Raw genomic sequence first — 24,707 nt, forward strand, 5'->3', positions numbered from 1 at the left:
TAGAGAGTATCCCAGAGAAAATAGAAAGCATGCTATAGACAAGACAGGAAGCATATGAAGAGGAGATAAATGTACAGGATAGAAGTTGTGCAGATATATACGCAAGTGAAGACAGTATCTACCTAGATGGACACAGACCTCATATCATATCCAGCCTATATTAGGCCTCTTTCACATGTCTGTGTCTATGTTACGTGTGGTGACAGTTTTCACACATATCAGACACACATACGCACATAGACCCATTCAAGTGAATGGGTCTGTGCTAGTGACAAGTGAATATTCTCATTACTTGAGATATCCAGAGCACGCTCGGGTGTCCTCCGAGTGTTTTTTAGTGCTCGGAGATTTAGTTTTTATTGCCGCAGCTGAATGATTTACATCTGTTAGCCCCCACATGTACTTATGCTGGCTATCAGATGTAAATCATTCAGCTGCGGCAATAAAAACTAAATTTCCGAGCACTAAAAAATACTCAGAGGACACCCGAGCATGCTCAGGAAATCTCAAGTAACGAGTATATTTGCTCATCACTAGTCTGTGCACATGTCAGTGTGTTTCCATGGACCGTGTGTCTGTGGGCAAAACACGCCCATTTTTTTTTTTACCGGCAGCACGGGCCGCAGAACGGCCAACACACATGCACACGGATGACACACTGGGATGTCATCCATGTGACATGTAACGGCGCCTGAGAAGCAGCGGTACAGTTAGCTCTGTTCCCTAGCACTGGCTGCTGAAGACGGCTCTCATCATTCTCCCCTGCTCTGCCGGCAATCAGCGTGAGCAGGGGAGATTGATGAGTTATATTCAATTGATAACAGAGACAGCAGGCGGCGGCTGATGGGACTATTACTCCCATCAGCCTACACCCGCTGCCATTAATAACAGTGAGAGCAGGCGGCGGCTGATGGGAGTATTCATCACCCGCCGACTGCGCTAGAAATAAATAAATAAAAAAATTCTGTGTGGGTTCCCCTGTATTTTCTATAACCAGCCAGTCAAAACTGACAGCTGGGGGAGGCAATCCTTAGCTGTCAGCTTCAGCAAGGCTGGTTATCAAGAATGGAGGGGTCCCCACTCTGTTTTTGTAAATTATTTAAATAAATAATTGAAAAAAAAAAATGGCATGGGTGCCCTCCATTTTTGACAACCAGCCTTACTAAAGCTGACAGCTGGGGGCTGGTATTCTCATGCTGGTAAGGGGCCATGGATGTTAACCCCCCAGCCTAAGAATAGCATCCTGCAGCCACCCAGAAAAGGCACATCTGTTAGATGCGCCAATTCTGGCGCTTTGCATGGCACTTCTCACTTGCCCTGTAGCACTATAAGACACCAAACCATTACTAATCCTGTAGCTGTATTGTAAATAAAGACATGGCAAGTATAAAGTCCTTTTTATTAGTATTAAAACAAAACGCGTTTCCGTTTTTATTTAAAAATAACAAACACAGTTATTTTCACCTAAAGCCTAATTCCATTGAATCCCTGGTCTCCTGTAATAAAACAAAAATAAAAAACAACAATATCCCTAACCTGTCCGTTGTTCTGTCCCACGCCATAATCCATGTCTAGGGGGATAAATAGTTTTCAACCTGGTCGGTGACAAGATGTTACTGTCCAGGCTTAGAACTACTGATGAGAGGGATTCAAGCTTCAGGAGGCTAATTTGCATATTCCAGGTGCCTTCTGGGAGAAGCGAAGTCTCCCTAAGCTAGAAGATCGTTGGGTACAGCCGGGACCAGCTGCTTCGAAAGCATCACCAAACCAGGGATTCAAGCTTCAGGAGGCTAATTTGCATATTCCAGGTGCCTTCTGGGAGAAGCGAAGTCTCCCTAAGCTAGAAGATCGTTGGGTACAGCCGGGACCAGCTGCTTCGAAAGCATCACCAAACCAGGGATTCAAGCTTCAGGAGGCTAATTTGCATATTCCAGGTGCCTTCTGGGAGAAGCGAAGTCTCCCTAAGCTAGAAGATCGTTGGGTACAGCCGGGACCAGCTGCTTCGAAAGCATCACCAAACCAGGGATTCAAGCTTCAGGAGGCTAATTTGCATATTCCAGGTGCCTTCTGGGAGAAGCGAAGTCTCCCTAAGCTAGAAGATCGTTGGGTACAGCCGGGACCAGCTGCTTCGAAAGCATCACCAAACCGCGCGCCGAATTTTTGCCTGTAGGACATTATTGCAAGAGAGCTTGGCTGAGTAGATTACACAAGAAGGAAAACACACAGCAAGTCAGCAGGATCTAGGAGCAACATGGCAGATGTGACAACCTACATGGTGAGCTGCAGCATGTGCTACATGTTCACAGATCGACCAGAAGAAGAATCCAATTTCACCTGTCAGAAGTGTAGACTAGTGGCCCTTTTAGAAGAAAAGGTGCGGGGTCTGGAAGAAAGAATAGCAACTTTGAAACTCATCAAAGAGAATGAAGACTTTCTAGACAAAACAGAAGCATCTCTACTGGTCACAGAAGGTGAAAAAAGTGTCAGAGAACCTCCAAAAGCAGATGAGTGGAAGCATGTGACCAAAAGAAGCAAGAAGACCATGGAGAAATCACCAACCACACAACTGAAGAACCGATATCAAATCTTTGTAGAGGATGAAGATAGCACACCTAAGAATGAAGCAATACCAGCAAGCAAAAAAGAAAAGGGCACACAGCAACAAGTGACAGCAAAAAGTACAGCCAAGAAGCAACGAAGAGTGGTGGTGGTGGGAGACTCACTACTGAGAGGCACAGAAGCAGCCATCTGCAGACCGGACATAACTGCAAGAGAAGTATGCTGCCTTCCAGGTGCGATGATCAAGGATGTGACCGATAGGATACCAAAGCTCTTCAGCTCCAAGGACGTCCACCCATTTCTTCTGATACATGTTGGCACCAATGACACGGCAAGGAAGGACCTACCGACAATCTGCAAGGACTTTGAAGAGTTGGGGAAGAAAGTAAAGGAACTGGATGCACAGGTAGTTTTTTCTTCTATCCTTCCAGTAGACGGGCATGGCAACAGGAGATGGAACAGGATCCTTGATGCAAACAACTGGCTAAGACGATGGTGCAGACAACAAGGATTTGGATTCCTGGACCACGGTGTGAATTACTGGTATGATGGACTCCTCGCCAGAGACGGACTACACCTCAACAAACCTGGGAAACACACATTCGCCAGAAGACTCGCTACACTCATCAGGAGGGCGTTAAACTAGAAGAAGAGGGGACGGGAAGAAAAACATTAGACTCGAACAAAGACGACCCAGGAAAACATACTCTGAAGGGAGGTAAGAACATTTCTAAAACAATCCACAGTGAGGAGATTGGAACAAAACAAAATCCTCTAAACTGCATGCTCGCAAACGCCAGAAGCCTGACAAACAAGATGGAAGAACTAGAAGCAGAAATATCTACAGGTAACTTTGACATAGTGGGAATAACCGAGACATGGTTAGATGAAAGCTATGACTGGGCAGTTAACTTACAGGGTTACAGTCTGTTTAGAAAGGATCGTAAAAATCGGAGAGGAGGAGGGGTTTGTCTCTATGTAAAGTCTTGTCTAAAGTCCACTTTAAGGGAGGATATTAGCGAAGGGAATGAGGATGTCGAGTCCATATGGGTTGAAATTCATGGAGGGAAAAATGGTAACAAAATTCTCATTGGGGTCTGTTACAAACCCCCAAATATAACAGAAAGCATGGAAAGTCTACTTCTAAAGCAGATAGATGAAGCTGCAACCCATAATGAGGTCCTGGTTATGGGGGACTTTAACTACCCGGATATTAACTGGGAAACAGAAACCTGTGAAACCCATAAAGGCAACAGGTTTCTGCTAATAACCAAGAAAAATTATCTTTCACAATTGGTGCAGAATCCAACCAGAGGAGCAGCACTTTTAGACCTAATACTATCTAATAGACCTGACAGAATAACAAATCTGCAGGTGGTCGGGCATTTAGGAAATAGCGACCACAATATTGTGCAGTTTCACCTGTCTTTCACTAGGGGGACTTGTCAGGGAGTCACAAAAACATTGAACTTTAGGAAGGCAAAGTTTGAACAGCTTAGAGATGCCCTTAATCTGGTAGACTGGGACAATATCCTCAGAAATAAGAATACAGATAATAAATGGGAAATGTTTAAGAACATCCTAAATAGGCAGTGTAAGCGGTTTATACCTTGTGGGAATAAAAGGACTAGAAATAGGAAAAACCCAATGTGGCTAAACAAAGAAGTAAGACAGGCAATTAACAGTAAAAAGAAAGCATTTGCACTACTAAAGCAGGATGGCACCATTGAAGCTCTAAAAAACTATAGGGAGAAAAATACTTTATCTAAAAAACTAATTAAAGCTGCCAAAAAGGAAACAGAGAAGCACATTGCTAAGGAGAGTAAAACTAATCCCAAACTGTTCTTCAACTATATCAATAGTAAAAGAATAAAAACTGAAAATGTAGGCCCCTTAAAAAATAGTGAGGAAAGAATGGTTGTAGATGACGAGGAAAAAGCTAACATATTAAACACCTTCTTCTCCACGGTATTCACGGTGGAAAATGAAATGCTAGGTGAAATCCCAAGAAACAATGAAAACCCTATATTAAGGGTCACCAATCTAACCCAAGAAGAGGTGCGAAACCGGCTAAATAAGATTAAAATAGATAAATCTCCGGGTCCGGATGGCATACACCCACGAGTACTAAGAGAACTAAGTAATGTAATAGATAAACCATTATTTCTTATTTTTAGTGACTCTATAGCGACAGGGTCTGTTCCGCAGGACTGGCGCATAGCAAATGTGGTGCCAATATTCAAAAAGGGCTCTAAAAGTGAACCTGGAAATTATAGGCCAGTAAGTCTAACCTCTATTGTTGGTAAAATATTTGAAGGGTTTCTGAGGGATGTTATTCTGGATTATCTCAATGAGAATAACTGTTTAACTCCATATCAGCATGGGTTTATGAGAAATCGCTCCTGTCAAACCAATCTAATCAGTTTTTATGAAGAGGTAAGCTATAGGCTGGACCACGGTGAGTCATTGGACGTGGTATATCTCGATTTTTCCAAAGCGTTTGATGCCGTGCCGCACAAGAGGTTGGTACACAAAATGAGAATGCTTGGTCTGGGGGAAAATGTGTGTAAATGGGTTAGTAACTGGCTTAGTGATAGAAAGCAGAGGGTGGTTATAAATGGTATAGTCTCTAACTGGGTCGCTGTGACCAGTGGGGTACCGCAGGGGTCAGTATTGGGACCTGTTCTCTTCAACATATTCATTAATGATCTGGTAGAAGGTTTACACAGTAAAATATCGATATTTGCAGATGATACAAAACTATGTAAAGCAGTTAATACAAGAGAAGATAGTATTCTGCTACAGATGGATCTGGATAAGTTGGAAACTTGGGCTGAAAGGTGGCAGATGAGGTTTAACAATGATAAATGTAAGGTTATACACATGGGAAGAGGGAATCAATATCACCATTACACACTGAACGGGAAACCACTGGGTAAATCTGACAGGGAGAAGGACTTGGGGATCCTAGTTAATGATAAACTTACCTGGAGCAGCCAGTGCCAGGCAGCAGCTGCCAAGGCAAACAGGATCATGGGGTGCATTAAAAGAGGTCTGGATACACATGATGAGAGCATTATACTGCCTCTGTACAAATCCCTAGTTAGACCGCACATGGAGTACTGTGTCCAGTTTTGGGCACCGGTGCTCAGGAAGGATATAATGGAACTAGAGAGAGTACAAAGGAGGGCAACAAAATTAATAAAGGGGATGGGAGAACTACAATACCCAGATAGATTAGCGAAATTAGGATTATTTAGTCTAGAAAAAAGACGACTGAGGGGCGATCTAATAACCTTGTATAAGTATATAAGGGGACAATACAAATATCTCGCTGAGGATCTGTTTATACCAAGGAAGGTGACGGGCACAAGGGGGCATTCTTTGCGTCTGGAGGAGAGAAGGTTTTTCCACCAACATAGAAGAGGATTCTTTACTGTTAGGGCAGTGAGAATCTGGAATTGCTTGCCTGAGGAGGTGGTGATGGCGAACTCAGTCGAGGGGTTCAAGAGAGGCCTGGATGTCTTCCTGGAGCAGAACAATATTGTATCATACAATTATTAGGTTCTGTAGAAGGATGTAGATCTGGGTATTTATTATGATGGAATATAGGCTGAACTGGATGGACAAATGTCTTTTTTCGGCCTTACTAACTATGTTACTATGTAATGAGCTGCTGCAAGCACAGCTTCAGTAAGCAGCGGTTACATCATCGAGGTTTCTGCCGGTCACTGAGGCTGCGTTCCCAGCCAGGTTGAACTACGGTGACTTCAGCACCGTGGGAAAAAGTCAATGATGAGGTCACCACAGTTCAAACTCAGTGACTTCACTGCAGATCACGGTGAGAAATTTCCGGCGCACATTGCATCACTAACAATGCCCTGGGGACACTTTACATGCCAAAAAAGACATGAGAGGTTCCCTTTCAGTATTTCATCTATCATTTTATACAATAATAGCCTACATCTTTGGGGCATATTTTCTCCTATCACAGATGTATTATAGAGCAGTGGTTTCGTACAGTCCGCTGATGACCACCAAAGATCGGACCCCTGTTCCAGCAGCCGAAGAAGCTTCGTAGAGCCACAAATGCAGGGAACAGGACGTAGTTTGTTAAAGACCCTTTGTAAAATCAGAAAAGTTTAATTATGGTACTTGCCTTCAACACAAAAGGCTTCAAAAAGTATGAAGCAACTTAGCTGTTGGGGACGCTGGCTCAGCAATTAAAATTGGAACCAGAAAATATTGAACATGTGAACTCGGACAGTTAACATATCTGCATTGTAACAAGATCTGCCTTGTTTTATTCCTTGCTCCAAGTGTTTTGGATGCTGAGACAAAGAAGCAATTGAAATGAAACATGAACTTGTATAATCATTTGGTGAAAGTGGAGAGAGCAGCAGGAGAAAAAAAATCACAGAACGTTCTCCAAAGACCGAAGATCAGTAGACAAATAGTGTTCCTAGCAGGGCCGACGTGTGTACTTAGAGGCTGGAATATTTTCTTTAGTGTCTGATTAATAACTTGTTGTAGGGGCTGCATGAGCTATCATTACACGTGAGAGCCGGACTTCATAATTGCCCTGCTCAGGCCTGCTTTATTGGTAGATTACTCTCTGCACACAAATCTCTTCATGAGCAGCTTGTGGTTTTATCCTGCTTGGTTGGGTCATCTAGTCTTCATACAGAATGCGAAAACATATAAAATGTAACAAAATAAATGATGTTATATTAGATTAATTCCTCCGATATGAGAAAAACATATAAGAAGATGATAGTGACAATTGTTCAGATATTGTCTGTCGTCATGGAATGTATGCATGCTGAATTTACTGCCATTTACACGAACAGTCTAAAATAGACTTCATACGAGAATGCAAAGACTTTTTTTTTTTTTCTGCATGGAAAATCCTTCTGATCGTAGCAGCAAATATTGCATCACTTTTGACAACAAACTGAGCATTAATACAATTTCCTTTTGTTTTATTAGTTGAATTATCACCATTTCTCAGAATGTCTTCAATTGATATTATACACTGCTCAAAAAAATAAGGGAACACTAAAATCCCACATCCTAGATATCTCTGAATGAAATATTCCAGTTGCAAATTTTTATTCTTTGCATAGTGGAATGTGTTTAGAACAATAAAACATAACAATCAATGTAAATTAAAATGAATATCCCACGGAGGTCTGGATTTGGAATGATACTCAAAATCAAAGTGGAAAATCAAATTACAGGCTGATCCAACTTCAGTGGAAATGCCTCGTGACAAGGAAAAGATGCTCGGTGTTGTGTGTGGCCTCCACTTGCCTGTATGACCTCTCTAGTGTATAACGCCTGGGCATGCTCCTGATGAGACGGTGGATGGTCTCCTGAGGGATCTCCTCCCAGACCTGGACTAAAGCATCCGCCAACTCCTGGAGAGTTTGTGGTGCAACGTGACATTGGTGGATGGAGCGAGACATGATGTCCCAGATGTGCTCAATCGGATTCAGGTCTGGGGAACGGGCGGGCCAATCCATAGCTTCAATGCCTTCATCTTGCAGGAACTGCTGACACACTCCAGCCACATGAGGTCTGGCATTGTCATGCATCAGAAGGAACCCAGGGCCAACCGCACCAACATATGGTCTCACAAGGTTTCTGAGGATCTCATCTCAGTACCTAATGGCAGTCAGGCTACCTCTGGCGAGCACATGGAGGGCTGTGCGGCCCTCTAAATGAATGCCACCCCACACCATTACTGACCCACTGCCAAACCGGGCATGCTGAAGGATGTTGCAGGCAGCAGATCACTCTCCACGGCGTCTCCAGACTCTGTCACGTCTGTCACATGTGCTCAGTGTAAATCTGCTTTCATCTGTGAATAGCACAGGGCGCCAGTGGCGAATTTGCCAATCCTGGTGTTCTGTGGCAAATGCTAAGCCTCCTGCACAGTTTTGGGCTGTGAGCACAACCCCATCTGTGGACATCGGGCCCTCAGATCATCCTCATGGAGTCTGTTTCTAACCGTTTGTGCAGACACATGCACATTTGTGGCCTGCTGGCGGTCATTTTGCGGGGCTCTGGCAGTGCTCCTCCTGTTCCTCCTTTCACAAAGGTGGAGGTAGCAGTCCTGCTGCTGGGTTGTTGCCCTCCTACAGCTGCCTCCACGTCTCCTGGTGTACTGGCCTGTCTCCTGGTAGCGCCTCCAGCCTCTGGACACTACGCTGACAGACATAGCAAACCTTCTTGCCACAGCTCGCATTGATGTGCCATCCTGATGAGCTGCACTACCTGAGCCACTTGTGTGGGTTGTAGAGTCCGTCTCATGCTACCACGAGTGGGAAAGCACGACCAACATTCAAAAGTGACCAAAACATCAGCCAGAAAGCATTGGTACTGAGATGTCGTCTGTGGTCCCCACCTGCAGAACCACTCCTTTATTGAGGGTGTCTTCATAATTGCCAATAATTTCCATCTGTTGTCTATTCAATTTGCACAACAGCATGTGAAATTGATTGTCAATCAGTGTTGCTTCCTAAGTGGACAGTTTGATTTCACAGAAGTTTGATTTACTTGAAGTTATATTCTGTTGTTTAAGTGTTCCCTTTATTTTTTTTGAGCAGTGTAGAATATAAAACCCAAAATGGTCTCTTTAGGAAACCTACAGCTATGTATGCCAAGAAGTGATTCTTTTGGTGTGAGCAATTTGAAATATAAGTTTCCAGATTTTTATTAATCTCTTGCTGGATGGTTTCTTCACAGATTAGAGTTGATCAAAGGGGTTTTTAAGAGAGGAACACCCTGTGATCAGGTTATACTCCAGAGATCTGTTTAACAAAAGTGTAATTGGCAATTGTACCCTTACCAATCCTGGAAGAAGAGGTATAATGTTCCTGTTCTTGGTACAGACAGGAACATGTACAGTTGCTGTATGCCGGTGTACAAAGGCTGCATTTCCCATGATCTCTGAGCCAAGCATGTACAAGGTCACAATGAAGTGAGAAAAATAAGCCTCTAACCGACACCTCTGAGCCTCTCGACTTTTCTCCTGTGACAATTAAGGGTTGGCATGTTGAAATGCATCATGCACAATCCTTCTATATCTGCAGTTGGGGGGAAATCAAGACATCCCGCACACATGAGATACAGTGGCTTGCAAAAGTATTCATCCCTCCTCTCTCCATCTTGGCATGTTTCACATTTTGCCCCATACTTTCTTGGAGGAGTTAAAGGTGAAGACCAATAGTTCATCTTAGCCTCCACACTTTGCTAGCTACGATCCAGCCTGCTGTCAATCTTCTTGAAATATTCTTTAGTGCGACTTGGTCTCACTTCACACTATGTAGTTTTCTGTTCCTGCTAGGAAAGATTGCAGGTTGGCTGCAGTGTTATTTGAATGCCCCAAGAAGCGTAGCTACCGGGTGGGCGGAAGGTGCGGTCGCCCCAGGCACCATGCTCTGAGGGCCCCACCCGAAACCAAGTTACTTTTACCTGTATCGGCGTATGCAGCATGCGAATACAATTAAACTCTTAACACCGGCACTGGTTTCATCTGCATTATTAAGTGTTTTGTGTCCATGTGACGTACTTGTGTATGTGTGCGTCATTCGCGTGGCATCATTGTACCATCCGTGTGTGCGTCATCCGTGTGCTGTGCGTACTGTAACTTGCAAAAGTATTCAAACATCCCCCCCCCCCATTTTTCGTGTTTTGCTAGCTCACAACCTGGAAGCTCCTTCAAATTACCATAGATGGTTTCCTCTGGTTAACAGCAATCTTCAAGTCTGACCACAGATTCTCAATTGGATAAAGGACTGGGCTTTGACTAGGCCCCCTCCAAAACATTTACATGTTTCTCCTTAAACCACTCGAGTGTTACTTTAGCAGTATGCTTTGGCTCATTTTCTTGTTGGAAGGTGAACCTCCATACCACTTTCAAATCACTGTAGCTAGAAGAAATATAGAGCGCACATAGGGTCTTATGCAAGATAAAGGGAATATTTGTGAGAGATAATACAAATTCACTCACCTATTATGGTTGTATGACACACAACCACTGCACTTAGCATTGGCGGCTGCTGCAAGTCCTGATGTGATGATTTTTTACTAGGTGAAGAGAATGGGGCATCAGACTGCACTGCTCACCTGTCAGGTTAATGTACTAGAGAAGTCCAAGTAGATGAAATAGAGATTAAACTTTATTTATGATCACACCACTTCCTCGGAACAGTCTAACTAAAACTTTCAAATCACTGACAGACTGAAACGGGTTTTGCTCAAGAATATCCCTGTATTTTGCACCATCCATCTTCCCCTCGACTTGGACCATTTTCCCTGTTCCTGCTTCTGATAAACATCCCCACAGCATGATGCTGTCACCACCATGTTTCACTGTGGGGATGGTGTTCTTGTGGTGATGAGCTGTGTTGGTTTGGCGCCATAGACAGACATAGCGTTTACCTTGGTGGCCAAAAAGTTAAATTTTGGTCTCAAATTTGTGTGTAATTAACACAGGTTAACAATTAAAGAGACATTGTGTATCCACAAAAAGTACAACCTGTAAATATGACGCACAGCTATATTTAAAAAAATATATATATCAAATTTTATTTGTTACATTTAATACAAAGATATATAGTTACATAGTTACATATTGGAGGTTGAAAAAAGACCTAGGTTCATCAAGTTCAACCTTTCTCCACAAATTGTACATTTTGTCACTCATTTGGCAGGTCCTAACACACTCTGTGGCCTAGGCCATTGTTTATCTAATGTGAATGGCTACTTTTAGGCTATGTGCACACGTTCAGGTTTTTTCGCGGTAAAAACGCTATAAAAACTCATTAAAAACACATACATTATGCATCCTATCATTTAGAATGCATTCTGCATGTTTTGTGCACATGATGTGTTTTTTTCCACGAAAAAAAGTATCGCGGTAAAAAAAAAGCAGCATGTTCTTTAATTTTGCGGATTTTCTGCGTTTTTCCCGCTATTCTATGCATTTGGGAAAAAACGCACCAAAAATGCGTCAAAAACGCGTGAAAAAAACGCATGCGGATTTCTGGCAGAAATGTCCGGTTTTTGTCAGGAAAATTTCTGCAAGAAATCCTGACGTGTGCACATACCCTTAGGGTTTGTTCACACGTTCAGGATTTGCTGTGAATTTACAATATAATACAAATGTTATATGGATTTTTAAAACCCTGCGGGAAACAAGTCTGCACTAACATAGGAGCATTCTGCTGATTTACAAATCTGCAGCAGGCTTACACCGAGGAGGATTTCACACAATACAATAATTTGTTCTGGATTGGAGTGACATTAGCAGCCAAGTCCACATCAGAAACCACAATTAACACACGTGGATTACGTTTCGGATTTATAGTGTATTTGTGAGGAAGGCAGCAGCGGAAATTTTCCAAAACATGTAAACAAGGCCTGACTGCAAATCATCTCGCAGTTGATAACTACACAGCTGGGCGAGTAAAGAAAACCACACGCGCATGAAAATAAATGTAACAAGTACATGTTAGTGGGAAAAGATTCCAACAAAACTGCATAATAGATTTAAAAAAAATAAAAGTGGTGAAAAATGCAACGAGAAGTATTTATTTTGCATTTAAATTTGTTCTAAAATCTATATGAAAAAATCTAATGCCCCACAATGAATAGTGTCTAAGGGGTAAAGCCTCTCCATGTGGAAAGTGACATGCCTGCGTAAGGAGACTTATAGGCCATGCAATGCTCCTTTGGGAAAGTAAATTGCAAATTGCCTCTTCAGAGAAGAGGATTAGAACTCTAGCCCCCCTATTGGAAGTAGCAATTCTAAAAGTCAATATCGATCATTTAATGAGCTTTGCCATGTGACTTGGGATAAAATCAGAATCTCAATTTGCAGACAAGTGTTTCTTGGCGTTTCCCCTCCTCTGTGCACAAAAAGAGATATGATTTGTCTGTATCAGACGCCTCTGACAGAGGTTTAAGGGGTAAAGTCTTTGCTTGTGGAAAGTGACATGCCTGTGTAAGGAGACTTTTATGCCATGCAATGCTCCTCAGGGAAATTGAATAATGATGTTAGCCCAGAGCTATTTATTTCTTCTGTAATAATTTGACTTTGTCTTTTTCCAACAGAGGTTCTATAAGAAAGCTGCAGCTTTTGTGCTACGAGCAGTTGCCAAACATTCCCCCCAGTTGGCTCAGTCAGTGGTGGATTGTGGAGCTTTAGATGCCCTGGTGGTTTGCCTAGAAGACTTTGACCCTGGAGTAAAGGAAGCTGCTGCCTGGGCTCTTGGCTACGTTGCCCGACATAACGCAGGTATGCATCTAGGAAGGAGATTACTGGTATAATAAGGACTGGGTTGCTTGTAAACAGTTTCTATAGTTACACCGTGATTCAGACGACTGCTATTTAACATAATGATGGTATTCGCACTGCCTGATTTGTGTGCATGTTCTGTATCCGAGGCCAAAGCTGTGAAGATGTTACACATGCAGATTACCAAAGTAAATCGTACAAAGTTACAAAACAGTCTAACACATCCAGTTAAAGCAGATCTGTCCTTAGATCTCACAGTGCAAACTGCATACATTATTAACAGTTCTCTTGGACTTGATGTGGCTGGTGTATTTATTTTGAAAATCCCATGTCTAAATGGCTGTAAAAATCTTTTTGAAAAATTTAGCATGCAGATTAGTATTTACCAACCCTCCACGACCGCTGTTCATATAGTTCTCATATTTTTCCAGTGCTTGCACATATCATACACCTTGGTGATTGACTTTTGTGAATGTTACCATTTTGTGTGCAGCTGAGACAGAGCAATTATATTGTGAGTCCCATTAGGGACAGGGACTAATGTGAATTCTGATCATTTCTGTACATCGTTGCAGAATATGTTGGGAAAGAAATATGTTGTGAATATGTCACAATAAAGCGAACAGAATAATGTGAACATTTGCCCCGAGTGAAGGAAAGTCCATTTATGACAATGCCATTACCCTAAGAACTCCTTCGATGGACAGATCAATATCTGCCATGATCAGTGAATGGGTATGTACTGATAGGGTGCGATTTTCTAAATATTCCCAGGGATGGTTACTGACCACGAGGGGGAAAAATCCAATGTGATAGGCTACGTTGGTCATGCTCTTGCATGTCCTCAACAGACCCAGACTGGGAGAAATGGGTTAAGTTGATGTTTTCATCAGCCTAAAATCTGTATTGATTGTTCAGATTTAATGGAGAGTTCCTTCCATGGCATTTCCTAGGACAGTTTCTTTTATTATCAGTGGGGAACAGACATCTGGGACCACCACTGATTCTGGGAATGATGGGACTACAGTGCTAGTACAGTGCTGCTCTCACCGGGTGTGCTGGTAACGGCAGAAGAGCATGAGCAGTGGGTCACTGGGTCGCTGCTGCGCAAGGAAATGCAGTAAAGTGAACACAGTGCTAATCTGGTTTTGCAACCCCATAATTTGGGGGATTATTGACCATTCCAGACATGGGTCCCCCACTGACCATATAGCGATGGCATATTCTTATTTACAAAAAAAGGTTGCACTCTATCGTGCTAAAGCATGTCAATGTGAAATGTATGATATATGAATAGCAATACGGCTTTTGAATACTAGGAAAAAATGAATGATACGCTTTGCACACAATTTGGCCAAATCATCTCTGCCCATCAACCAACGTCAAGGTGGTCTCAAAAGACTAATGGGTCTCTATCTATATGATAACCTCTCTTAGGCTGATGTCTGAATTCCTGGGTGAATGTGGACACCTCTCTCAGTAATGCCTGTATTTATGGGTAGGTTGGAACTTGCTGTAAGTTAAAATCACCACATGATGAAGGGCGGAGTGCTCGGTCAGTAAGCTAACATACAAATAACAAAAAACTGACTGGCACATCCAAACTAGTCTGAATAGGAGCATACCAGGAGCCGCTTCCTCCATATACAATATACAAAAAAGGTTGCACTCCATCAGTCTTTTGAGACCACCTTGAGGTTGGTTGATGGGCAGACATGATTTGGCCACATTGTGTGCAAAGCGTGTCATTCATTTTTTCCTAGTATTCAAAAGCCGTATTGCTATTCATATTTCGTATGTTTCACATTGACATGCTTTAGCACGATGGAGTGCTACCTTTTTGGGTATATTGTATATGGAGGTAGCTCCTCCTGGTATGCATCTATTCAGACTGGTTTGGATGTGCCAGTCAGTTTTTTGTTAATTGTATGTTCGCTTACTGATAGAGCACTCTGCCCTTCAACATGTGGTAACTAAGTCATTAGTTATTGTAGGCTGCATAGAAATTAACCCCTTGAATTCTAGTAGAAAATCTAAACTATTTGAATTAACGTTATTACAGTTTTTTTTTCCTCCCAAACTCCCCAATGTGAAGAGTGTCAGCAGATGACAATGTGAGGGATTGTTACAGGAAGCGGAGATGTTCAGTTTCTGATTAATAGGAGACTACAGTCTGTAAATCCACTGGGCCAGCACACTTGATAGACTGCAGAAGGGGCTTTCTTGGGCAGAGGGTTTACGTGGATATGAACTTTACAAGAAACAGAGGGATTACACTTAATCTCGTTTGTGCAGTTGTGGGGGGGAAAAAACCTGTTGCTTTATACAGTCGGCCGTGGGTATTTATGGTAATCTGTGGCTTTTCAGAATTGCTCTGCCACAGTTCAGAGGTCAGTGACTGTGATTATATCCTTGTGTGATACGGCATTCTGAAACTCTCCAGAGGTTATACACCTGTGCGAGCCGCCGAGCGAACCCACGAAAGGAGCTGGCTCCCCGCCAGCAAACACCGCACAAGTACTTGTTAATATGACCAACGTAAGGGGAAATTATTTCACTCTATGGAAAAAATATAAACCCCACAAAGGCGCCGGTTCACCAAAAAATGAATGAAAAGGACACATTCGCTCATTTCCATTGCTGTATACATGAATATAAATATGGGAATATAAAACATAGTCTGGAGCGATAGAAAAACACGACCGACGTGGTAAATGCTGAAAGTCAACTGAAAGCAAATATGTTCCTACGTGGTATAACGGGGATGTATCAACGGGAATGTAAGGCCGCTTTCACACTGTTGTATTACAGGCGCATTTTATAGTGCGTATCCTATGCACAATATCCGGACCTTCTGCAGCTCAGCCCCAAGTCCAGATCCGTAGACGTAAGACGACGGCTGACTGCCAGTATCTTGTGCCATCTCTCTGTGCCTTGCATTATTCTCAGTGGGCCCCATAGCTGCTGCTGTCCCTACCAGCACCCTGACAGTTCTTCCCCTTTCTGAAGAGGCAAACTGAAGGTGCCCATTTACATCACAAGACTCCTATGCATGTGTATGGGAAGGAGAAACTACAGGACAAACTCTTATTATGCAGATCTGCATTCGGTGTCTATGGGAGAGCAGAGTCCGGTGCTCCGTTATCTCCAGCATCCTCTTAAAAAGTGAGCGGAGCGCTGCCACACATGTGCGTCCCTGCACCCCTCCTTATATGTGATGGTTTCCATGGATTGGTCATAACTTTCAATATTGATAATAACTCTTCACCCCATTCCCACTTTCAGTAGAATGTAAGCCCGCAAGGGCAGGGTCCTCGCCCCTCTGTATCAGTCCGTCATTGTTAGTTTGTTTGTGATATTTGTAACTTGTATGTAACCCCTTCTCATGTACAGCACCATGGAATCAATGGTGCTATATAAATAAATAATAATAATAATATTTGTAAACCAAAATCAGGAGAGGAAAAGTATAATAGAAACAGGTCACCACCACCTCTGCATTTTTCACCCACTCTTCATTTTGGCTTACAAATACTGACCAAATACTGAACGTGTGAACTTGGCCTAAGGGTAAGTTCACACGACCAATGTCTCCACATCCCCCCCAAAAAACGGTTCTATTATTCTGATCAGACTTTGATCAGGGTGGTGACCTTTTTTCTTGGATGAGGAGAGAAAAAAAAACAATCTTACCGTATCTCAATCTTCTCCATTCTGTCAGTCCATGAAAATCAGACCAAACTCTGATGCCATCTGAGTGCGTCTGATTTTTATTCACAGACCCGAAGACTTGCGTTGCCGATTTTGATACGACACTTGAATCAAAATCTGACGTCTCCCATTTTTTCTGCTAACCACTTGGTCCAACAAACAAATTGGACATGTGCACAGCCTCCTAGAATAACGTGTACAAGTGCCATCCATGAAAACCACAGATGGCACTCGTGTGAGAAAATCTGTTGTGTTCACGAGCACTTAGAAGGGTTATTTTCAAGATAAGTTGTACCCTAAGGCCGGGATCACACTTGCAACTGCAATACGAGAAACGCGTCCGAGTCTCTCGCCTCAATACCCGGCACTGCCGCCGGCGTTCGGGACCGGAGTGTGCGGCTGTATGTATTTCTATGCAGCTGAACGGTCTGGTCCGAACCGCCAGGTATTGAGGCGAGAGACTCGTGTGAGTTTCTCGCATTGCAATCGCAAGTGTGTCCCCGGCCTTATCAGGAGGATTGAGGTTAACTTACAGTTTTGCTGGAGATTAGAGTGCTGGTGGTCCTTAAAAAAGAACTCTGGGATCAGGGAATCTGGCTTTGGCGATCGTCATCTTGGATAACGTAGGATTGCTTATTTTCAACCTTTCCTCCATGCGTTCTCTATGGGACTGTTGGTGAAAGACTAGCCTAGCCATCAACTAGTTTTGCCAGTCTCATAGACAATGAATGTAGTAGAGTTTGAGCATTGCGCAACTCTGCTCCATCCAAGACGACGCTCTGCAGAACCTAGTTCCAAAGCCCAATCTCCGGATTGCTAGAGGTCCGACCGCCGGGTCAGGAACAGGGGATAACTTATAGCTTTGAAGGGTTATTCCCAAGATACTATGTATTGCACACTAACATTTTGGTCTAGTTTTCACTTCCTGTCATCCATTGTTTGTTTTTTTTCCTTTTTATTCAGAAATAAAGTAGACACCAGTAACCGTAAAGGAAGCCATTTCATTCCTCTCTGCACTGTATAGGGCAGATTAAATGTATCGCTGGTGTAAATTTCCTCATCTCTGAGGCCGGACATGGAGCGCTCCCCTATTGTAGACTCCGATCTACTGGAAATGTACTTGGCATTTAGGAGCCAAGAAGACATCTTCTGCTATTTTAGACAGACCTTTCCTTTATTTGGTGGATTATCAGAATGTAAATTGACAACCCCGATTGACTCAGGTGTTCTTCAGTCTCGGTTCACTTTACCTTTTTTCATGTCCACTATTTGGAGGCTTTGATGGTGAGGCGGCTTTGTGCACATTACATCACCGTTGGTTTCATCCATCAGATAAAGCTCATTCACTGTCTGCGAGACTCCATTGTAGGGAAAAAGCTCTTTTAAGTGACATCCGGTTGTTTCGAATGAGCGCATAAAATCTATTCTATTCACAATCGCAATCTGATGCCCCGGTGGATGGACAGAGGAGTCTGATAGCCTTGTGTTTTGTGACTAGTGTAAAGCCCTATTGAAAAGGTTGTTGTGAACATTTGTGGAGAGATGGAAGCGGCTCCTGGATGCCAAGCGAGCGTCATTTCATTGAATAACAGACGTCCTGGCTGCAACATCATGTCATTCTAAAGGGACTTTCTTGTTTTATCCAAATAATGCATAATTGGTATGTGGTGAAAGGTGCTGCAAACTTTTTTGTTTCGTTTCCTTAAGGCTACGTTCACACTAGCGTTGTGCGCCGCTGCGTCGGCGACGCGACGCACAACGCACCGAAAAACGCGTGCAAACGCACGCAAAAACGCTGCGTTTTTTGACGCGTGCGTCGTTTTTTGACGAAAATCGGACGCAAGAAAAATGCAACTTGTTGCGTTTTCTTGGTCCGACGCACGTGTCGGAAAACGCAACAAGCAAAAACGCATGCGTCCCCCATGTTAAACATAGGGGCGCATGACGCGTGCGTCGCCGCTGCGTCGCCCGACGCTAGTGCGACGCACACTAGCCGAACGCTAGTGTGAACGTAGCCTAAGATCACTGCTTGCTGTCAGTGAATGCAAATATTTTTGTATAAATTACTGACTACACACTATTCAGGTTAGAACCAATTATCACTTTTACACAATGTTACTAACTGGTTTCTGTACATGTGTTTAATATAAAATCACACATTGTTGGGGGCAATAAGCCACGAGCTGGAGTCCTCCTCATTATGTACATTGACCGTACAGGGAGGGGAAGGGCAGTCAGCCTCTTCTGAATATGAGGACCCTGCACCATGTCACCTCCAAAATGCTAATTAAACCACTTATTAAGGTATGCACTCTCATCACTGGCTCCGGTCTGCAGCACAATAGTGAGCAGCATCTGTAGCCAGGAGCCAGGGATGAGAGCACACACTGACACTGCAGGAGCCCAGATGGATGCAGCTCACACAGTGTCAGTGTGCAATCTCATTACTGGCTCCTGTCTGCAGTACAGTAGTGAGCAGCATCTGTAGCCATGAGCCAGGGATGAGAGGTCACACTGACACTGCAGGAGCCCAGATGGATGCAGCTCACACAGTGTCAGTGTGCACTCTCATCACTGGTTCCTGTCTGCAGTACAGTAGTGAGCAGCATCTGTAGCCAGGAGCCAGCGATGAGAGCACACACTGACACTGCAGGAGCCCAGATGGGTGCAGCTCACACAGTGTCAGTGTGCACTCTCATCACTGGCTCCGGTCTGCAGCACAATAGTGAGCAGCATCTGTAGCCAGGAGCCAGGGATGAGAGCACACACTGACACTGCAGGAGCCCAGATGGATGCAGCTCACACAGTGTCAGTGTGCAATCTCATTACTGGCTCCTGTCTGCAGTACAGTAGTGAGCAGCATCTGTAGCCATGAGCCAGGGATGAGAGGTCACACTGACACTGCAGGAGCCCAGATGGATGCAGCTCACACAGTGTCAGTGTGCACTCTCATCACTGGTTCCTGTCTGCAGTACAGTAGTGAGCAGCATCTGTAGCCAGGAGCCAGCGATGAGAGCACACACTGACACTGCAGGAGCCCAGATGGGTGCAGCTCACACAGTGTCAGTGTGCACTCTCATCACTGGTTCCTGTCTGCAGTACAGTAGTGAGCAGCATCTGTAGCCAGGAGCCAGCGATGAGAGGTCACACTGACATTGCAGGAGCCCAGATGGGTGCAGCTCACACAGTGTCAGTGTGCAATCTCATCACTGGTTCCTGTCTGCAGTACAGTAGTGAGCAGCATCTGTAGCCAGGAGCCAGTGATGAGAGGTCACACTGACACTGCAGGAGCCCAGATGGATGCAGCTCACACAGTGTCAGTGTGAAATCTCATTACTGGCTCCTGTCTGCAGTACAGTAGTGAGCAGCATCTGTAGCCAGGAGCCAGGGATGAGAGGTCACACTGACATTGCAGGAGCCCAGATGGGTGCAGCTCACACAGTGTCAGTGTGCACTCTCATCACTGGTTCCTGTCTGCAGTACAGTAGTCAGCAGCATCTGTAGCCAGGAGCCAGCGATGAGAGGTCACACTGACACTGCAGGAGCCCAGATGGGTGCAGCTCACACAGTGTCAGTGTGCACTCTCATCACTGGTTCCTTTCTGCAGTACAGTAGTGAGCAGCATCTGTAGCCAGGAGCCAGGGATGAGAGGTCACACTGACATTGCAGGAGCCCAGATGGGTGCAGCTCACACAGTGTCAGTGTGCAATCTCATTACTGGCTACTGTCTGCAGTACAGTAGTGAGCAGCATCTGTAGCCATGAGCCAGGGATGAGAGGTCACACTGACACTGCAGGAGCCCAGATGGATGCAGCTCACACAGTGTCAGTGTGCAATCTCATTACTGGCTCCTGTCTGCAGTACAGTAGTGAGCAGCATCTGTAGCCAGGAACCAGTGATGAGAGGTCACACTGACATTGCAGGAGCCCAGATGGGTGCAGCTCACACAGTGTCAGTGTGCACTCTCATCACTGGTTCCTGTCTGCAGTACGGTAGTGAGCAGCATCTGTAGCCAGGAGCCAGCGATGAGAGGTCACACTGACATTGCAGGAGCCCAGATGGGTGCAGCTCACACAGTGTCAGTGTGCACTCTCATCACTGGTTCCTGTCTGCAGTACGGTAGTGAGCAGCATCTGTAGCCAGGAGCCAGGGATGAGAGCACACACTGACATTGCAGGAGCCCAGATGGGTGCAGCTCACACAGTGTCAGTGTGCACTCTCATCACTGGTTCCTGTCTGCAGTACAGTAGTGAGCAGCATCTGTAGCCAGGAGCCAGTGATGAGAGGGCACACTGACACTGCAGGAGCCCAGATGGGTGCAGCTCACACAGTGTCAGTGTGCACTCTCATCACTGGTTCCTGTCTGCAGTACAGTAGTGAGCAGCATCTGTAGCCAGGAGCCAGTGATGAGAGCGCACACTAACACTGCAGGAGCCCAGATGGATGCAGCTCACACAGTGTCAGTGTGCACTCTCATCACTGGTTCCTGTCTGCAGTACAGTAGTGAGCAGCATCTGTAGCCAGGAGCCAGCGATGAGAGGGCACACTGACACTGCAGGAGCCCAGATGGGTGCAGCTCACACAGTGTCAGTGTGCACTCTCATCGCTGGTTCCTCTCAGTGACTGCTCCTCAGTACCATACTGCAGACAGGAGTCAGCAATGAGAGCCTACACAGACACTTAGCGGCTGGACTCCTGCAGTGTCCGTGTGGAGGTGCATAGCCACTGATTGAGTTCAGGCAGTGCTAGCTTAATCGCTGGTAATCAATATATGGCAAAGTGTTCAGTATACAAACTGAGGGGGCATAATGGTGCACACAGACCCTTCATTTGCATACAAAATAGTTTTTTTCTGGCAACTTAACCCCTAAAATCGATACTACAGGTCTTCTATGTACATACCTGTATAAGTGGTTTAATATGTATTTCTAGAGTGAGAGATTGCTTTTTAAAATAACATTTTATTAGCCCTACTGCTTGAATAGCTATAGGTGACACCGTGCCATATTCGGGGTCTTTCACTGTTTTAAGTGCTGCCCTCAGATTGAGAAACTGTAGCATAACCTGGTGTAGCATAACCTGGCAGCCATGTAAATACATTGATGGCCATGTAACACTTTGATGGTCCTGTTCACCTAGAAAGCTGCTGCTTTTTGGACATGCCTCTCCTCTCTGGCTATGATGTTTATATGACCAAAGGTTTATTTGCACACCGCAGATTTGTTGCAGAAAATTTTGTGGTTGGAAATCCATTCCTTCCATTGGAATGAGGTCATTTCTGCATGATGGATTTCACAAGCAGTTCAGATAAATGGGGCAGTCGCAGAAGTTATCGCGATACATGTAACAAGTTTGTTTTCATATGGCTACCCTGTTAAAAGCTCTGTACATTGGATTCATCTATTTCCCAGTTACTCTACCAAGTTGTTCAGTGGTATAGCAGTATAAAACATTGGGTTTCGGTATTTTTACCATTCAAGAGTCCCAACACTTTAAAAGTGGGATAAACATCCCCTGTGGTGGCTGTGAAGATGGCCTTATTGGTGGCCATCCCGCTTTCTTGAAACAAGTATAACTAATAAAAAAAGTGGCTAAAAATAATAACCCGCTAGGGTTGCAAAGCGCTCTCGACTGAGCACTACATCTGGGATTCAAGTGAATGGCTCCAGTGGGGATATGTTTAGGTTCCTGTTGGAATGCTGCCTTCCGGATTCCGAAGGAAACCCCAACATAGTGTTCTGCAAAGAGCCCTGTATTGATATGATGCGAAAAAAGCAAATCTAGATAAATCTAATTGGAAAATATCCAACAAATCCCACCAATATTAGAGGAACATAGCTATAGTAGGAATCTAAAACATAACCTTTAATGTGTACAAGGTAAAAATATTAAATATTTTTACCTTGTACACATTAAAGGTTATGTTTTAGATTCCTGTATTGATATGAACCTAGCCTACAGGTTAGCTATTGTAGAGCCGAAGAACAAAAAAGGATTTTCTGGCTCGTCTAAAATTATTTATTTATTTTTATTTATTTATTTATTTATTTATTTTTTTTAGAAATTCATTTAAAAACCGGAGGATCAATCATGAGGATAAAACCTTATGCGTTTCTGACATACACTATGTCCTTGATATTCCTATGACTAATGATATAACAGAAATTGACATGCTGTGGCTCTTAAACCCGCACCGCGGGTGGGTTTACGCAGCGGTAAATAAAAGCACAGTGGGCATGTGAGTTCTATAACTCCCATCCACTGTGCTTGGAATGTAGAATGCAGCGTTCTGGACGCAGCGCAGGTCAACTGCATCCAAAGCGCTGCTATTCCTGATCATGGGCACCTACTCCCAGGGCCGGCTCCAGGTTTTTGAGGGCCCCAGGCGAAAGAGTCCAGTGGGCCCCTTTAACACATACCACGATTCATGATGCACAGATACAGCAGAGAAATATAGGTATAGTACAATGCCAGATTTCACTTCTTACATGAGTGATAGCTATTGTAAATTCTACAATACCATACAGCAGAGGGGTTTTTTAGAACTCAACCCCTTATTTGCCAATTTTGTGACCTACTCCCTCTTCCTCAGTTACCAGTAGGCATTTTATTGCTAGCTGAACTTGCTGCAAGGAAAAAACTGCATACATTGAATATGACAATTTTTTAATGGAAAACTCCATGGAAAGCTCCTGTTCCCAGTGATGCTTTACGACAATGACCTGTGATGATGTAGCGGTCTCGTGTGATCCTACGTCATCTGGGGTCATTTCGCAAGGCATTGTCGGGAGCATCGCGAGGAGCGGGAAGGCTGCGGGGGATGCTGGAAGGTGAGAATAGCACGATTTTTTATTTTTTTATTATTTTTAACATTATATCTTTTTACGATTGATGCTGCATAGGCAATAAAAAGTTGGTCACACTTGTCAAAATGGGCCCCCCCGTCTGGCTAGGTCCTCGGCACTTGCCTGGGTGCGCCGGGTGCTGACGCCGGCCCTGCCTACCCTAAAGCAATTTTTACTCTTTCCAACAGGTTTCTTTTGCATATTATAGTTAGAAATGTGTCTTTAGTAGTCATGCTGCAAAAATAATAGTGGTTTTGTTTTATTACAGATACAGTGGGGCAAAAAAGTATTTAGTCAGTCAGCAATAGTGCAAGTTCCACCACTTAAAAAGATGAGAGGCGTCTGTAATTTACATCATAGGTAGACCTCAACTATGGGAGACAAACTGAGAAAAAAAAATCCAGAAAATCACATTGTCTGTTTTTTTAACAATTTATTTGCATATTATGGTGGAAAATAAGTATTTGGTCAGATACAAAATTTCATCTCAATACTTTGTAATATATTCTTTGTTGGCAATGACAGAGGTCAAACGTTTTCTGTAAGTCTTCACAAGGTTGCCACACACTGTTGTTGGTATGTTGGCCCATTCCTCCATGCAGATCTCCTCTAGAGCAGTGATGTTTTTGGCTTTTCGCTTGGCAACACGGACTTTCAACTCCCTCCAAAGGTTTTCTATAGGGTTGAGATCTGGAGACTGGCTAGGCCACTCCAGGACCTTGAAATGCTTCTTACGAAGCCACTCCTTCGTTGCCCTGGCGGTGTGCTTTGGATCATTGTCATGTTGAAAGACCCAGCCACGTTTCATCTTCAATGCCCTTGCTGATGGAAGGAGGTTTGCACTCAAAATCTCACGATACATGGCCCCATTCATTCTTTCATGTACCCGGATCAGTCGTCCTGGCCCCTTTGCAGAGAAACAGCCCCAAAGCATAATGTTTCCACCAGCATGCTTTACAGTAGGTATGGTGTTTGATGGATGCAACTCAGTTTTCTTTTTTCTCCAAACACGACAAGTTGTGTTTCTACCAAACAGTTCCAGTTTGGTTTCATCAGACCATAGGACATTCTCCCAAAGCTCCTCTGGATCATCCAAATGCTCTCTAGCAAACTTCAGACGGGCCCGGACATGTACTGGCTTAAGCAGTGGGACACATCTGGCACTGCAGGATCTGAGTCCATGGTGGCGTAGTGTGTTACTTATGGTAGGCCTTGTTACATTGGTCCCAGCTCTCTGCAGTTCATTCACTAGGTCCCCCCGCGTGGTTCTGGGATTTTTGCTCACC

The 24,707-nt window shown here is 44.1% G+C and overlaps 1 protein-coding gene across 1 annotated transcript in view; it reads left to right on the forward strand.

Moving 5' to 3' along the window:
* SPAG6 (sperm associated antigen 6) overlaps positions 1–24,707 on the forward strand; it is a 236,242-nt gene that overhangs the window by 103,361 nt on the left and 108,174 nt on the right. Inside the window, exon 4 of the mRNA XM_069729552.1 lies at positions 12,682–12,865. Coding sequence (XP_069585653.1) covers positions 12,682–12,865 — 184 coding nt within the window. The remainder of the gene's footprint in view (positions 1–12,681; positions 12,866–24,707) is intronic.

This window comes from Ranitomeya imitator, chromosome 6 (genome assembly GCF_032444005.1).
Source record: "Ranitomeya imitator isolate aRanImi1 chromosome 6, aRanImi1.pri, whole genome shotgun sequence".
Classification (NCBI taxonomy): Eukaryota; Metazoa; Chordata; class Amphibia; order Anura; family Dendrobatidae; genus Ranitomeya; species Ranitomeya imitator.